General features: G+C 42.2%; 1 protein-coding gene across 1 annotated transcript in view; it reads left to right on the top strand.

Annotated features, from left to right (window-relative positions):
- lrrc75ba (leucine rich repeat containing 75Ba) overlaps positions 1 to 16,737 on the top strand; it is a 79,827-nt gene extending 63,090 nt beyond the window's left edge. Inside the window, exons 2-5 of the mRNA XM_080893130.1 lie at positions 1,742 to 2,380; positions 5,136 to 5,264; positions 6,230 to 6,342; positions 14,397 to 16,737. Coding sequence (XP_080749256.1) covers positions 2,099 to 2,380; positions 5,136 to 5,264; positions 6,230 to 6,342; positions 14,397 to 14,994 — 1,122 coding nt within the window. The 5' untranslated portion in view covers positions 1,742 to 2,098 and the 3' untranslated portion in view covers positions 14,995 to 16,737. The remainder of the gene's footprint in view (positions 1 to 1,741; positions 2,381 to 5,135; positions 5,265 to 6,229; positions 6,343 to 14,396) is intronic.
- The last annotated feature ends 501 nt before the right edge of the window (positions 16,738 to 17,238 follow it).

The following is a 17,238-nucleotide window of genomic DNA, read 5'->3' as shown; positions in this document are numbered from 1 at the left end:
CTTATTATATATGAGTCATCATAATATAATTAGATGTGACAGTAGTAAACGGCCACAATAGAACATTACTATTGAGTCTACACGGATTCAACAGCAGAACAAAAGCTCAGTTTTGCCAACCCCAGAAAAATGGTTGCTACTCAGAGTCAGCATCCTAACCACTAAGCTGCTTGGGGGCAAGCAAATGACATCACTGTTTCACTGTTATCCTCTTGGGCTGCGTGATTTCTTTGCTATTTTGACCATGACCTGTTTTTTGTTTTTTTGTTTTTTTTTTACTATTTCATTTGTCGTGCTACATCATGTTGATATCAATTAACCTGCAGTTCATAAACATCTTCAGGTAGAACAGTTATAGATTAACGTGCTTTGGCTTGTCAAGACAGAAAAGGACAACAAATACTGAATATTACAATAAGAGAATTCCCCATATTGTAGATAATGGGCTGATGCAAAGCTTAGAAGAGCTTTAAAATAGTAATAAAAATGTATGTATGTGTACTCATTAATTTGTCCCATTAGACCCTCTCTGCCTGTTAAATGTGAGTCTCTTTCAAACAGCGATAACCCTGCTGCCACTGTGAAGCTGCAATCACACAGGATATAATAAAGCTGACAGAGTAGTGCTCCCTGCGATATGTAAATCAAACAGAATCTGTGCACCTTAATCATCACCAGACCCCACCAAAAGTTGGCCACTGGGTTGAGAATCTTTTTTTAATGTCCATTAACTGTTTCTAGGTGCAGATTTAATTCTCTTGTCACAAAAACTTTGCAAACCTGAAACAGGAAAGCAGCATTTAGAGCAAGCTGTTCAATTGGGTCGCTTTACCGGCATTGCTCCGAGAGTCAAGGATCTGACAAAACAAGTCAGTGCCGTGAGGATGCTGCATTAAATTAAGGGCACTGGTCAATCATAATTACAACCTCTAAAAAAAATATGCAGCTGGGCCGGTCCAGAGCCAGGGAAAATAATTATTAGACAACAGATCACAGCGCTGTGCTCTCCACTAAACAAGAGTGAGCCTGAATCATGAGAGCAAATAAGGTCAAGTCAGGCTCAAAGTCCTTAAAGCCACAATGATGGGAGCTGGGCTACAAATAGAATAGGTGTGGATGGGGGCTGAAATAACTGAGAGCTGTCTATTATGTCGCTGGCTGCACCTCAGGGGCCCCCCATTCACCGACCTCCGTGGAAATAAATAAAGAGAGATGGCAATGTGACAAAAAGACGAGATGTGGACATTTTTCAGTGAATTCTGTGACTTAGTGAAGCTGTGATTGATGCAAACAGGAGCTGACAGCTCATGCAAAGGCTGAACAACAACAAGACTGCCAAAAGAGAAATTTCAGATTTATACCGGGGCCCATGGCGAAGCACGTACTTGAGAATCTGGAGCTAAAAGACAAACTTTCAGGTCTTCTGGAAGATAAACCGAAGACCCCCCTAAGAGAAAAAAAAATCAAACTGAAAGTGGCACATTCAGAGCATTTTTAAAAAATCCCTTTCTTTCAACGATTCTTTTGCTTACATTGGTATCACGTGCTGAATATTCTTGTGAGTTGATTCCCCTTTTTGCAGCTGCACGGGGAGGAGAGGGAGAGGGCTGAGGGGGGTTTATGGCTGGGAGGAGAGACGCGCAGCAGGCACCAGATGCTGCGATTGGTCGGACTCTCCACGTTGCACAAATCTAAACAGCAGCGTAAAAGCAGACACGACCGGAGGATGAAGCAGCCGGAGCATCATCATCATCATCTGAGCCTGGCGCACGTAGCGCACAGTGGCGGCGACGGAGGAGAAAAACAAAGCGAGATATACTAACGCGTGACGGGTGCACGAGGCAACGATGATCGTTTAGAGCGTTCTAGGATATTATGTGGCTCTGTACCGGATCCCCAGCCATCTGACAGCCAGTCGCAGAGCCAGACAACACGACGCTGTTGTTTTTTGTTTTTTTTTTCTCTACCATCCACTTAGGAGCATCTGCTGGAAACGGGCAACTGGAGCTCGTCATGGGATTGTCCTTTTGGTAGTGGTGCTGTCTGACTGTGTCAAAAAAAGAGAGAAAGAAACAAGCCAACAAACAACAACAACACCATGGGCTCCAGACTGAGCAGGCAGAGCAGCTTGGACAACGAGAATTTCTCCAAAAGGCGACGCAAGCTCCTGAACAGCGCCGGAGAGAGCGAGAGGGGAGGTCGGGGCGGCGGGGACTTTCTGTTTGCGCTGATGCTCAAATCAGACAAACTGCCTGGAATGCTGCGAAGGACTAACCACAGCCCGTACATGAGGAGAGTGGCGTGGATCAAAGAGATCCAGAAGCTGCTCCGTGACCGCAGGATAGACCAGGCGACCGACGTGCTCAAATTACTGAGGAAGGTAAGGAAGAAACCTGCACAGGGCATGGTGAAGTCGGACGTTGTTTGCCAACAGCAGCGCTGCCCTAAAGCCTGCTGTGGTGTTGATGCGGGCATGCATTGTTTTCCCATCTCACAGAGAGCGGCGAGGGACTGTGTACGTGCGTGAATGAGTCTTTTGCATGCATATCCAAAATGTAGCGGTGGCACAGGTGCACTGTAGTGTTCTCCAGCATTTTCTGTAACGGCCTCTGACCTCTGACCTAAGCCCACATTATTCGTTCATTTCCCTTTGCGGTTACTACACGCGTGTGTGGGCTCACTCCTTTGGCCACTTCCTCCTGAAGCATTTGTTTTTTATGGAAAGTAGGCCACTGGCAGAGCACTGTACCTGTGACACAGTGTTTCATTGGCAGACACAGCACGTGACTCACCACTCTCTCTCACTGTGGCTAAACGTGCTCAGTGTTGACATTAGATTTGATAGGATTACCTACCCACCAAATGAGGAAATGTTCAAACTCCACACTGTGTCATCGCATTACCTCAAATTTGATTTTCTCCTGATGGTTCTGGATATTTCCTGAAATGCAGAGCACAAATAAATCTCCATCCCTGTCTGCATTTGTCCTTGTTTCCCTTCTCTTCTAAAGCCAGAGTTTCACCTTTTCCTTAGGCTGTTCTAATGTGCCCATTAGAGCGACCTAGCACCTCCATCACTCCCCACTCTTAATGTCTCTCTCTCTCACTGTAATGGCCTGTGCTCCAGCAGCAACAATGAGAGCCCTGAAGTCTTGTGTTCACCAATACAAAATATTATTCCACTTCAAAAGGTTTTATTAACTCTTACCTAAAGAAATGAAAATCTAGGCCACTGTCATTGCTTTCCTTATTTATTTATTTTTGTAAATATTCTAGTGTGTGTGTGCCTATAGTCATGTGAAGATTTGGTATTTTTGTCATTTTAAAATGAATTGAGGAAACTAAATCAATTACCTCTAAAATGCATCATCATCAAGCTAAGAACACACTCAGTGCGATGATTTGATGTAGTTTTTGCAAAATTAAGTAGGACGAGTTTTCTACACATGACCTCAAATGTCCTACACTCCACCATACAGGATCTTAATCAAAGGGCTTCTTTAAAGCCTCTTCTCGCCTGCTTTGGCAAATGTGTAAAACACGCATGAAAGGATATGTGGACACATCAAAGATACAGCAATATCCTAAGTGATCTCATTTGTTTGCTTGCCCTTAGGGCTTTCCTCTGTCTTTTAGCTGTCCGGTGTTAATTACTCTGAAGCCTTGACACAGGAGAGAGTGGAACCTCCTTAATCAAGCCAAGGAGATAAACTGGCCTGGCCAGGCTCCATGACAGCCACATCACAGGGGACGGGAGGCTCACTTTCCCCTAAATGAGCTCTACTTTTATTAAATGATCCTCACTTTATCTTTTTTTTTTTCTTGCAGAGTTTGCAGCAGATATTGACGAGATTCTGTTCTCAGAATTAGCTGCAGATTTAATTGGTGTGTAACAGCGAGCTCTGCCGCAGATAAGAAAGAGATCTGAGCTTCGTTGCAGATATGAGGACGGATCCAGGCTTGGTTTCACACTCGCACGTGACAGTTGATCAGGCATGAACACTGAAGGGAGATATTTTTACACCTTCTCTTTCTTAGAAGTCTTTCTTAGAAGAGCAAAAGCAGCTTCTCCCATGCTTTGGGTTCAGTCTGTGTTTACTGCCACCCTTGTTAAAAGGACTGCCAGGAATGTGGAGCTGCAAGCCTCCCACTCCAACTGTCTTTTACAATCAATGCAGATTGTGTTTAAGGAAGGAAAAAAAGCGGATGTGTCTGAATGTGTGTGCATGCGCGCAGGTGTGTGCGTACCGTATGTAGTGTCTCAATGGCTTTCTTTTCTCATTAAACTTGCATGGGCTGCACAAGTGCTCGCCATCATAGATTGGCTCATTAGGACCTTGAGGATGGACATGTGGATGAAGGCGAGTTGGTATGGTTCAGCGCGCACAGCAGCACCGCTGACTGCTGCTTGTCTCATCACTCTCGAAAGGTCATCTGACATCTCCTCTTTTTAGTTGGTTTGATTTCTTTTTTTCACCGCAGATCCTCTCGGATTCATCATAACTGCGTGCAAGCTGCCGTGACAGCTGTCAGTTCTGACCTCTTTGCAGATGTATTTACGTGCAGCACAAATGAAATGTATTCAAACTCTAACATATTGAAGTGCCACGGCAAGAAGAGAATTATAAATGAGGAAAAATAGATGCATGTGCACTGAGATATTAAATGCATTTGAAAGTTATTGGGTTGAGTTGTTTTTTCCCCAAGTTTTAAACAACCAATGAAAGTAGAGCATGTAGAAATCAGAGGTTTGATCTGAGGTATTAACATGAGGTCAGAGAGAGTCAGGCATGGGTTGCTTTCTGCAAACAGTAAGCACTATGGTATGTCAAGATATGCCCTGTGGATAAGTGCCACCGAGGGGTGATATGTCCAAACACAGCCTCTCCCCAGTGACTCCCCCCCACTTACATTTCACTTTGCTACTGTAGATGAAAACGCAGCCTGTCTTCTTTAATGAATATTTAAAACAAAACGCTTCTTTTATCTTTCCATTAGGAGTCACGATGCCCTTGACACAGTAGGGACCTGTTTGTCGGACTAAATCAACATTCTTAGACCCCTAATTGTGTATTTCTGCAACTGCATCTTGCTGGGTTTGTGATTCTTTTTTGTTATCTTGTCTTCTCTGGTAGGATCTGGGTTTAGAAGGCACATCGCTCAACGACATCTTGTACAAAAACGCTGCCTTCCTCAATCTAGTGGATCCCATCTCACACGAGCTGCTGCTCAGTCTGGCTCGAGAGATGCAGTGTCCTAAGAAGGTCAGGTTTCTTTCCTTTTTTCTGTGTGTTTTTGTGTTTCCCTGACAAGCTTGGTGTTAGCACTCTGCAAAGGAAAGCTTTCTCCTAAGAACATTTCCCTTATGAATTCCGTTTGTGAATCGCTGTCTTCTTAAGAAAATCTCATCCGAGGATGTTATTGACATTCCTACAGACAGATGCTCGAAAGAAATTCCGCCGACACATGTTACTCTCGAGGAGCTAGAAATAGCTGCTCAGTAAGAATCCTGGAAAACCGCTTAATGCAGTTTGTTAAATTTTTCATACCTGAAACTCATAAAGCTGGAGTGACCTGACAGTGCCAGCAAGATTGAATAAATCAAAATAGCACCTTGAAACAGAATAAGGTTGAATTTTATGTACAGATGGGAATGTGTAATTCAGCCTGTCTGAAAAATCAAAGATGAAAACTGAATCATTATTATTATTTTTATTTTTATTATTATGATGATGATGATGATGATGATGATGATGATTATTATTATTATTATTATTATTATTATTATGTAGGCAGTGGTCACCAGGAGCCACAGCATGATTAATACATTGAAATTATCTGGGTTTATCAGTAGCTGCTGTATCTCACCTCTGCTTACTACTTCCTGTGTTTTGCTTCCCAGTGCATGCTGCATGTGATTAGATTTTCTTGCTCCAGCAAGTCAGTTAAATTGTGTTTTGTTCAGGAGTAGCTCAAGGCTTCAAGAATAATAATAAACCATTAATATTTCTGTTCAGGTGAAATATGGTGGAGCTACAGGTTGATGAGTGTAAAAAAAAAAAAAAGAATCGAGGAAACTTGGCAGGATTTAAAACCTTGAGAGGTATAAAGAGCTGCAAAGAACTGTTTTTCTCTTTTACTTCCACGGGCAGAAAAAGCTGCTGCCTTAGTACTATTACTCTCATGCTCTGTGTTCCTTTATCAGCACTCTTTCTGTCCTCGTCTACAGGATGCAGACACCATAAAGTCTTCTGATAAGATTTGCAGACAGCTGATCTATCACCTGACCCCACACTCAAAGTGGTTGAGGCAGAGCATGTCCAGACGGAAATCCCAGGCCTGGTAAGCCCTTCTGTCCAGACATTCAGTCTGTAATAAGTCAGCCGCCGCACACACAACAGAGAACAGGGCTCGGCTCCATGTCGAGCAGTAGAGATTTTCATCTTTGTACCCGACACTGAAATACGACGGAGCTGGCCATGGGCTGACCTGATAGAAACGTTAAGAATAACCACAGCTGTCAATCATATCTGAGAGGACCGTGCGGTGGATTTGCATCGCTACTGGCGTTTCGCTCTTCAAAAGTGGCAGCAAACGTGTCATCTGTATGCCAAAAAAAGCTGGGAGGGTTGTGCTAAAATGTAATTGTAGCTATTTTCATGAAAAAGTGCATTGCTTTTGATGTGCAAATGATGAATAGAGAATTAGGTTGCACACAAATAACACAAACAAAATTTTTTGTGTCTAGGTGTTACTTGGTAATCCTATTCATGAACAGAAAAAGCCTATCATAATTGTTTCTCGTGTAATTGCTTATTCTACATCTGACTACACACTGCAAATAATGGATTAATTTTAAAGAGATGAAAACAATCTGAGGGCTGAAAACGAGACGATGTGAGCTCAGCGAGATCAGACGGGTTTATTGCGAGTCATTCAGAGGTGACACGCAAAAACTGGAAGAAAAGCTTATGTAGATCAGACATTTCACTGTTTAGCTGCACAGGCAGGGCTTTGTTGTCCTCACGGACATTTATTTCAGCTCGGAAGAGGAAAAAAACACGACTTTACTGAAACTGACAGCTTCTCTGAAAATGTGTGGAATCATACAGTCGCTAAATTCCGATAGCTCTTTTTCACTTAGTCTTGTTGTTGGCTTCATAAACCTGCAGTGAGACGGTGTGACACTGGCTGAGACAGCAGGAACAACATGAATCATTAAAACAAGAAATCCACCCTAAAACAGAATATTAATACAGCAGGTGTTGTGAGCTCTGACAGCTTCGCCTGCTGTTGTGTTCATGAACAAATACCTGTCAAGGCTAGACAGAGATGAGACAGGTCCAGTCTGCTGCTGACTGTGAAAAGGAAGTTCACCTCCCAAACTTAAGTTTTTGGAGATAGCCTACTTTTTCCAGTTAAGAGCTTAACTCGTCATTTTATTTCTGATTCAAATATTTATAAGGTCATTTAGAGTAACTTGCATTGCCTCTTGGGAACTCTGCTAGCAGTTTAGCTTAGCAATTAGCTTAGCCTGGAATAACTACTAAAATTAGGCACAAAGATTGACTTTGTTAGATATATTTAGGACATCTGCTAGCATCTGTGAAGCTCACAAAAATCAAACCATATAATTCATTTTTTCCTCTGAGATGTAAAGTAAAAAGTGACTTAGTCTCCATAGCCACTCTTTTTCATTTTTGACACTTTTGCATAAACAAAGCCTAGTACATTAAAAAAAATTATGTGCACTTTGAACAAGAGCTGTCCAACACTGAGCTGTAATACAACCATTGACCAATAGGAAAACATGTGTATTCCCCAAGTAAATTGCAACTGGTTGCTGGCTGTCGCTGGATAAGATCGGTTGTAAAGATGGTCATGTACCAAAACCCTTCATGTATCCAATCAATTTCCCATCAACTGTCAGGCACCACTCACCAGCAGGTCAGGGAATAAATATTTTTCCCCTCATTACTAGTGGTTGCTAAATTGTCACAATCCAGTCTCTAGGCCTTTGTGACCGGAAACAGTCACATATCTACAAAACGTTAGTAGCTATTTTGCTTTTGTTGAAAACTAAAAGGTGAAGATTTCTTATATAACTTAAAGCTTGTGAATATTTTTTTTACAGTAACTAAAGTATGTATTATACTGTGTGGCATAATTTTGTGCTTGTGTTGTAATTACTTGTCTTGTAGGTACAGAAAATATATATTATTACATTATTGTTGTGGCCAGAAGAAGAAAGTAGTGCTTTTAGGGAATGGCAGCTTTGAGTGACAACTGGGTGCTGTATCGTCGAGTTTCAGTCACACAAGAGAGTCGAATTTGGTTTGTCCAGTTCATTGAGTACAGATACAGTCAATTATATGTGCCATGCTATCCAAGCCGACTAGTCATCGTTGGCTATAAACTGTAAAAAGAACCAACCCCACCACCCCCTCAAAAACGAATTTAGCCAAGGTTTAGCCAATACAAAAACATTGGCTAAACCTGCATTCTTTCTAAAGGTCAGCAGGAGGCGACTCCTCTTGTTACTAAAAGAAGTCCACACTCAAAAAAAAAGAAATTGGATGGTTGTTACATGTACTAAATAATTTCATGTTTCTATGGTGAACGTAATTAAATCATGTAGCATCTGCATGAAATTCAGCAACTTAATTTGTTCTTTTTTTGTTTTTGTTTTTTTTTATTAATTTCACCTGTTGAGAATGAAAAAAGAAAACAAGCAGAAGAAAACGAGAGCAAAAGAATAAACAACATCACGATGACATATGGGAATATAACAGTAAATACTAAATATTAAACATTATTGTGCAGCACGTAAGATTGACAGCGCACAGTGTGCTTTGAGGTAGGACTTAATTTGTTCTTGTTGAGATGACATGATAATCTAGTAAGAGTGGTTAGTTGTTAGTTGATCACAAGATCACATTAGATCTCAAACTGCAGGAAAATCGCTGGAGTTTTAAGAGCCAGACAACTATACCCACACCATGTATGTGCTATCGCTATTTATTGTGGTTTAACCTGTCAAGGACAAAAACGTACGGAGAATTCTGTATCAAGCCTTGTAATCATAGCTTTCCTAGTTTTGTTAAGCCTGGCTTGACAGTTTTGTGGCGTGATGGTTAGTGCTGTTGCCTCACAGCAAGAAGGGCCTGGGTTCAAATCCACATCTGGCTGGTTTGCAGTGTGTTATTAGAGTTAGGTTAATTGGTGATTCTAAGTTACCCATGAATGTAAGAGCAAATGGTTGTTTGTCTCTATGAAATCATCAACCCCCATATTGGTTCATTAAGCAAGACTAGCAGTAATTGCCTTGATTAACAAAGTAGTTGTTCAAACAACAAGATTTCATTGTGTTTTCCTAAAGTTTTTAACTTGTGTAGAATAAATTAAAACAAATTTCACTCTACATACTTATTTAAATCACTTCAAGTAATTCCAAGTATACTACGTTGATCCAACGTAATCTGATTACATTAAACCACCAAATGCCAAATGTGTTGGTTTGACATGGTCAAAAATGGGTTATTGTACTTGGTTAAGTCACGTGGAAAAAGGTGCCATGATTAAATTGTGTTCATTCAACAACTGATTTTTTTTAGTGCAGCTGTAGAGATGTCTAAGGAAAAATTACCTTTTGACTCCCTGGTTCTTACTAGTTATAAGTCTTCTTGATTATAATTATAATCTAATGTTCATCATGTAAATCATGTTCCACATTAGAGTCAAAAAGAAGGTTAAAGCAGGATATGTGTGATTATTAAGTTGCTAGCCTATACTGTAACTATCCAGTGTCTCTTGGCTTCTCATTCAAATCTGCCGCTTGCTTACATCTGATTTTAAACACACAGATGACGTAGGCGAAAACCCTCGGCTTTTTCACAGTAGCTATGTCCATCTTTCATATACAGTCTGTGGCTTAAGCTGGCAGCTCTAAATGGCCTGCATTTGTATAGCGCTTTTCTAGTCCCTAAGGACCCCAAAGCGCTTCACACTACATTCAGTCATTCACCCATTCACACACACATTCACACTACAATATCACTCTCTTGTCCGAAGTCGAGTGCTAAACCTAAGGCAACAGAAACCAGTAGGAGACAAACTTATTACTATGTCCATCTTTTATAAACAGTCTATCAACTTTGAGTGTAATAAAACATTAGAACCGTGTTTTTTGTCAATAATTAAACAAAAACATCATATTTTGTTTTTAAAAAAGTGAACTTCAGAGGTGCAGCTAGGCCGCTGCTTGTGTTCTTGGCTGTAACTTTATAACTATCACACAACCATAAGAGCATTTTTGTAGAAATTCCAAGTCTATCCTTTGTCAAATAAGGTTTTATTGGTCTACATTTACAGAGCAAATAAACCAAAGAAAGTGTGTCACAAATACAAATTTAGAGTGGATTTATATTCCCTTTCTCTTCCATCTTTGTTCAGCTGCAGACAGCCTGGCTCCTCTGTGCAAGAAATAAAATTTTTAAAAAAAGCAACAAATCCATTTCTGTGGGGTTTCTCTCCACTCAGAGGAAACAGAAACAGCTCAGTCCTTTTTAATGCCACGGGACTGTTCATCCCTTCATTATCTAGCATTAGTGCGGCACACGCAGTCCTCTAAGTACTGTACACACTTGTGTGACTGAAATGCCACACTGAATTAATATCTGAAACTCAGTAATCCCATTAATCTCAATCTAATCTAATTAGTTTATTTAGGATTGGCTAGAAAACTTTCCTTGGTTTTGTTTTTCCAAGTGCAATGAAAAAAAATGGGCTTGATGGATGCAGTGACCCAGATACGCTACTGAAGTGCTCTCACCTTAAGGCTAAATTCATGTCAGTATAAAATTTGCAGACACTTTTTGTGACCTTTTCTCTTTTTTGACTTTTACAGAAGTGTTTTTCTTTCCCATAAGCTTTACGTGACTTAATAATTTGCTTTTGTTTTCTCACCTAACACTCAGAAACAGAATAACCTGAACTATCATATAGTTTTTAGGCTTAATCTGTGTTGTATGGTCATTAAAGGATCCTCAAAAGCACCACAAGTTCCCTCAAGTACTTGCTTGGGGCTTGTATGGACGGGTGTCAGCCAAGTCTATAGGGATGTTAGGTAGGCAGTATATGTCAAAATAATGTCCACATAAACGCCAGGATCCAGCATTTTACAGCAGTCCATTACACTGCAACAAGCTATTCAGAGTTATCCACTTTCCCTGTCAGTGGCTTTAATGTTGCGGCTGATTGGTGCATGGGAGGGAACTGCCTTTAGCGATACGGATTGTGAAGTGTGAGGTTGAATACCCTGCAGCATGAAGGACAATGCAGTGCTGAGAGGGATTATGTGCGTGTGATTTCTATCTGTAGTGCACGCCGACCTCATCTGTACGTCTTTATGATGAGCGTGCAGTGGAAAATATACGTGACATCAGGGAGCAGGTGTGACGAGACTGCTCATCTCGTGCAGATGGGCTTTACCCACCAGAGGACTGAGATGAATAATAGAGAAAAGTTTGAACGTAAATGACTCGACAAAAAAGACAAAATGGCGTGAGTAATGCAATAACAGCCCAGAGGGGAGATGAGGAGGAAACTGAACTGCATGTTTAGAAAAAACTGTTTCTTAATTTAAAAAAATATATATATACAATCTCACTTCTACTCAGCAAGCTTTAGAATGAATATTTACTTTATTAAATCCCAACAGCGATTTGATTTGTGCTTACTGAATTAGAACGCGGCCTCGTTGGATTAAATCGCTGACACTTGGAGACTGATGAGCCACACGTAGAGACAAGCGGTGCACTCTTGGTGGGAATACTTAATATATGGCACCACAATGTAAAATTAATTGATTTCTTAACTATGTAAAGGGTGTTTATTAGGTTGCTTGTTTGTAAATATGCATTGTTATTAAAGGCTGATGTCATTACTGTAAGTCCTTACTGGATTCAGTGTATAATTATTATTTCTTTGGGCATCTACTTAGCCACAGATATCCAGCATCATACCTCTGCACTGTTTCTTAATTTAAACTGAGCCCTGATATTCATGTTCTTGGATGTAAAATTCACAAGAAAAACCATCTACTCAAAGTTATCAGTAGCGCTCATGTTTTGTGGTATCAGATCTTGACGCAGGATGTAAGAAGCTTCCAGTGTGTATGCCTCAGACATACTTTTTTTGTGCAGACTGGGCTCAAAAGCCTGTCTGAAAAGGAAGGAGCTGCGTGATCAAAACCTATTCACACCTGGAGCGAAGCCTCTGCCACGGCCATTAGGACCTTTGTGCCTCTGGTTAAAATGAGGTTTCTGTCATGTAAAAAAGGATGCGAGAGACAGAAGAGAGAGAAAGAACTCTGGCTCACAAGAGTCTGATAGAAGTGCAGCATGCTTGGCATATTTCTTGTCCTCTGCACCTGATTAAAACTTCTTTTTAAATCCTGGTGATATCTGCAGATTTTGGGGGGGTTTTCACGAGTTATTTGATCATCAGCCCATCACCTGCTTTTAAAAAAAAGGAGCTGTGCATGCTGCTGAGGGCACATCCATTTTCAGCACCACAAAAAAAAACCACTTGGGTGCATAACAAGTGACAGGTGCATGTCACAGTAAGTCGCAAGGGCGCTGGGAATGCTTTAATTCACTCTGACACCAAATCAGCTTGGAGGCCACTTCAGTAACAGCTCAAGTTAAACACACTGCCTCCTCTAGGGCTGGGGTGAGGAGGTGAGTGAGGAGTCGGGCGCTTGTAAATGTAAGGGACTGCAAACAAAGGGGCAAAGGAGCGTGCAAGTAATTCAGAAATGTTTTCGGCACGAATGCTAGCTGCAGAAAGGGATCATAATATCGCCTATATTTAGATTCAGCTTCAAATCGTGCTTTCATTATGCAATGTCCTGAAAGGATTTCGAAGATATTCCAGGGGTTATACCGAGTATGCACTGAAACAGATAGAAATCCTGGGCAGAAAAGTAATCATTTAAAGCTTCCCTGATTGAATTTCAACTCAGAAATCCCCTTTAAAGACAGAAAAATCAGGCAGAGGGACTGAACTTTTCAAACATGCTATAATCCTGTTAAAGCATCTGCTGAGCTTAAACAATGTTTGTCTGCCTTGTTTATAGCAGGTGTTGTAAAGTCACTGTAGTCAGATCAGTGTATGTTCATGTGAGCAAATTAAACCAATCTGCCAACAATTAATGTCTGTCAGTATCAGAGTTAATGCACTCATTTCTATGCCACCAAACTCACTGCAGTTTTCCACTGCGCTCAGTCGACCTTTATGAAAGTCCTCATACATAAGGTGCTTTGAGAAACCTGGCTGGCAGGTGTACATCTACATGTTGCTGCATGAACCACTGATCCACAGATACAGTACTGAGTAATGCTGACAAGCCACAGTCAGAAGCCAAAAACAAGATTGATATCAAGTTTTCCTTTATGAGCTCATGATCGTTTATCTGTGACATTATTCATCACCTGCTAAATGTTTTTGGCTACTTCAAACTCACATTGCATGTTCTTCCCTCTCAAAGAGGCTTGTCAAAAGCTGCTGTCTACAACAAACAAACAAAAAAGCACTTTTCTGTAATAGAATCACAGTTATTATGATACAGGTTACTTAATGGGTGAGATCATATTTAGCTTGTAATTTATTAAGTGTTAGCTATTTGCATGAATAGTCATTCTGACGTGATAATTTATTAATGGCGAGCAGTGTGAATTAATGACGCATTATTCATTGCTGCATTCCTGCGGCATATGTTTTGTGGCCTAATCATGATGTGTTACAGACATTCATACACAACATGTCAGCCACGGCTCATGAGAAGATTCTGTTATGTGTAGCAAACTGGGGACGTTTTGTGTGATTCCATACTCCTTTGCTCAATTGCACCAAAATCTGTTATCAGGTGGCACGTCGCTGACCAACAAAAGAAAAGAGGCAAAGTCATGTCTTTCTTTAGCCTCCCCATAACTGAAATGGCCAGATTTATTCAGATTAGTTCCTCCAAAGCACTTCATAATTTATCTCTGCAGGGGGAAACGGTTGTGACCTTGCACTATAAGGAGCCCCGTGCTTCTGGCCCACATAGCTTTAAGCTCAAGCTGCTGGTTCGCTCGGATGTTTTGACTCTTCTGTTTACACTAGCAAATCCCCATGCTGGAGTCTCTGTACCAGCCTTCCGCTCAAGCTGGACCAGTTACCCCCCTCCTTTATACAGCTCAGGAAACACAGCATAAAACTACTGCTTTGTTTTTTTCATCAATCGGGGAATCATTCAAAGATCATTTCATCCTCCAGCCAAAAGCAATTTCTGTCTGTGTATGTGCAAGAGACATCTAAGTAATACCACTCTCTTCTCTTCATATTCCCAACAGTCTCAAGACAACCCTACAGAAAAAAATGTCCAGCGACTCCGTCGACTTGTCTGGTATTCCCCTCTCGACCCGGGACGTCCGTCAAGTCGCCTTCTACCTCCAAAACAACAGAGACAGTGTGGTGGCTGTAGACATCAGCTTCACCGAACTTGTTGACGAAAATTTGAGGTTTCTCTTGCCTTTCCTCGCCTCGCTGCCCAAACTCAGCACCTTAGCCCTCAATGGCAACCGCCTCACCCTGGCTATACTCAAAGACCTCACCGAAATGCTCAAAGACCCCAAGAAATTCGCCAGCCTGGCCTGGATCGACCTAGGGAACAACATGGACATTTTCACCATGCCTCAGCCTCTGCTAGTCGCATTGCGCCGGCGCTGCAGCCTAAAGAGCAGCCTGCCGACGATCTACGAGTACACCGAGGGTCAGCCCTACTCCTACCACCTGGAGACATCCATTGAAGAGCCCAGCCACTATGAGGAGGACGAGGAGGAAGATGAAGATGATGAGGTTGATGTGGGGGACAAATTTGAGCTGGAGCCCTGGGGGTTAGGGGAGAAGCAGCTCTCCAAAGACTTTACCCTTCACTACTGTGAGAGGTGATGGGGTCATTTTGTCTCCGAGGTTCTTTCAACTGTGGTTGAAACGTCGTCCCACAGCACTCCGCTACTTCCTTCGCCTTCTTGCCCTCACACCACGAGCCCAGTTACCCCTCAAGACATGAGGGAGACCAGTGCCCACATTGTGAACTTCTTGTCCCAACACAGCTACCAAGCTATTCCTAACCATCTCTGAGTTAACCCACACAAGATAGTGACAATGAAGCGACAGCCGCAGCGGCCATGACTTACCGTGTTGGTGGATGGTGCTCTTGGGAACGAGGTGCGGTTTCATTGGAGGGGGGGCCGGAAGGATTAACAAACCAGTGCTCTCTCTCTTTCTCGCTTGCTGTCTCTCTTTCTCTCTGTCTCTCTTTCTCTCTGTGACAGTGGCAGCTGAGAAGCCAATCTTGAGGAGGTTTGAGATCAGTTGCTCAGATGGAGGAGCAGCATCCCGGCGGTAGCTGAAGAGGAACTCGAGCCAGTTTGGAAACAGTGGGTCCCTCCGGGTTTCTCTACCAGGACTGAGTCTATCTCTGGCAGGCAGGGCCTAGCTCCACATTGTGTGTTCTCTGTTAATCTCTCAACAAAAGCTATGACACAAGTTCAACAGACTATACAGCCGACGACCCATCACGTGACGCCCAGCAAAACTGCTAGGTCGACTTTTTGCGTTTTCCCCCCCTTTCCAAATGTCCACTTGTGAATACCCACGCACACCCTTGTGTAGTTGTAAATGAGGACACAAAACATGGCTCTGTTGTGTTTCCACAGGCTATTTTTGTGCACTTTTCGGTGAACAAAGCAATCTTAGAAGACAACAGGTAGGACCAAACAATGGATAGCGGTCACTGATTGCTTTTGTACTCGCCCGAATGCTCTTATTCCCTTCTCTGTGTGATTATTGAGATGTTGTGCTCATCCCCACTGTGTGTTTCAGTGCATTTGTGACACCACAGCCAGCTGTTCATGCGGGCCACTAAGTCAGAGCAGTGTCCAAGCTGCCCTTTCCTACTGCTGTGTGTCTCTACAGATATGTTGTCGTTCCCATTTATTGATGCTGTACTTTAGTGGTCCTGTGTTTTCTAATCAGACGCAGCCATGACTGTTATCTATTGGTTCTAGTCTGCTTGTAGTAGCACATGATGTTTAAGTTAGACTGACCGAAACACTGCGATGCACTTTAAGGCAGTTTGATTTTTTTTTTATATATTTCAGTTTCACCATAGCATAGCCTCTGTGTACATCGATTATAAGCAGTGAAGCAGAGAGCTGAAAGTATACCTGCAGACGGGGAAATGACGGCTCCTGATTGTTGAAGCAATCATTAAAAAAATCATCACTAGATATATAATAAATGTTTGCTGTGTGTTATATGTGTGTATCCGTAATTTGTCCGATTGTTGCTGTAATGATTTGTGTTATTGTTTCGGTGTTTTGTCACTTGTCCAACTCAGTAGTTACAATAACGACTATGAAACTGAGCCCTGCGACCCGCTGTTAGCTTGAACAATAGAGCAAAAAGGGAAGCGGCCGATGGGACGACGCAATAAAACAGAAAATAGATCAGTGAATGTAGTTCACAGTCAGAGCGGACACCTCTTTCCATGTCGAATGTTTACTGGGAGTGATGGAGAAGGCTGTCCACCTGGTTTGTAGTTTGTTTTCATGTGTCAATGTCAAACTCTTCCTTGTTGTAGCCTTTGTGTATCTGTCTCATGCCCAACACTGACTGCCAATAAATGAACCAATTCAAACTAAGAGCAGATGTCGGGTTTTATTTTAACAGTCAAAGTACACACCGAACAGCTGGAACATCTGGGTCACCAGAAGAGCCTGCACCTGACCCCCAAAAGGAAGATTTATTTATTTATGCAGATTAGTCTGCAAATAGGGCAATCAAAGAAATCAGCTCAGCCCGTGCTGTTTGGGATTTGTTATTGGAATGTCGTGCTTGTTTCCCAGCCAGCAGATCATCTGCGCTGCGGTGAGCTGTCAGTGAAATGCCTGAACTGCCACTGTTTGCCAGGGAAAAGCAGGGTGGTCATCGCATGAGGCCCTATCCATGATCCTCTCCTGGCAACCTTTTGTTCCTGCTGCCAGACATGGTAATGTGACATTTGCAGCAGGTGGCTCCTATAAGGTCAGGGCACAGTGTGACTGTCACACCCCCCGAGGTCCAAATACCATGTGACGGGGCAAAGCAGCCCACCCTAAAAAACACCAGGATCTTATCATCTGACCTTTT

This window comes from Rhamphochromis sp. 'chilingali' (genome assembly GCF_963969265.1).
Source record: "Rhamphochromis sp. 'chilingali' genome assembly, chromosome: 10".
In the NCBI taxonomy this organism is placed as follows: domain Eukaryota; kingdom Metazoa; phylum Chordata; class Actinopteri; order Cichliformes; family Cichlidae; genus Rhamphochromis; species Rhamphochromis sp. 'chilingali'.
The sequence above is the reverse complement of the archived record's forward strand: the minus strand, read 5'-3'. Positions and strand labels throughout refer to the sequence as shown.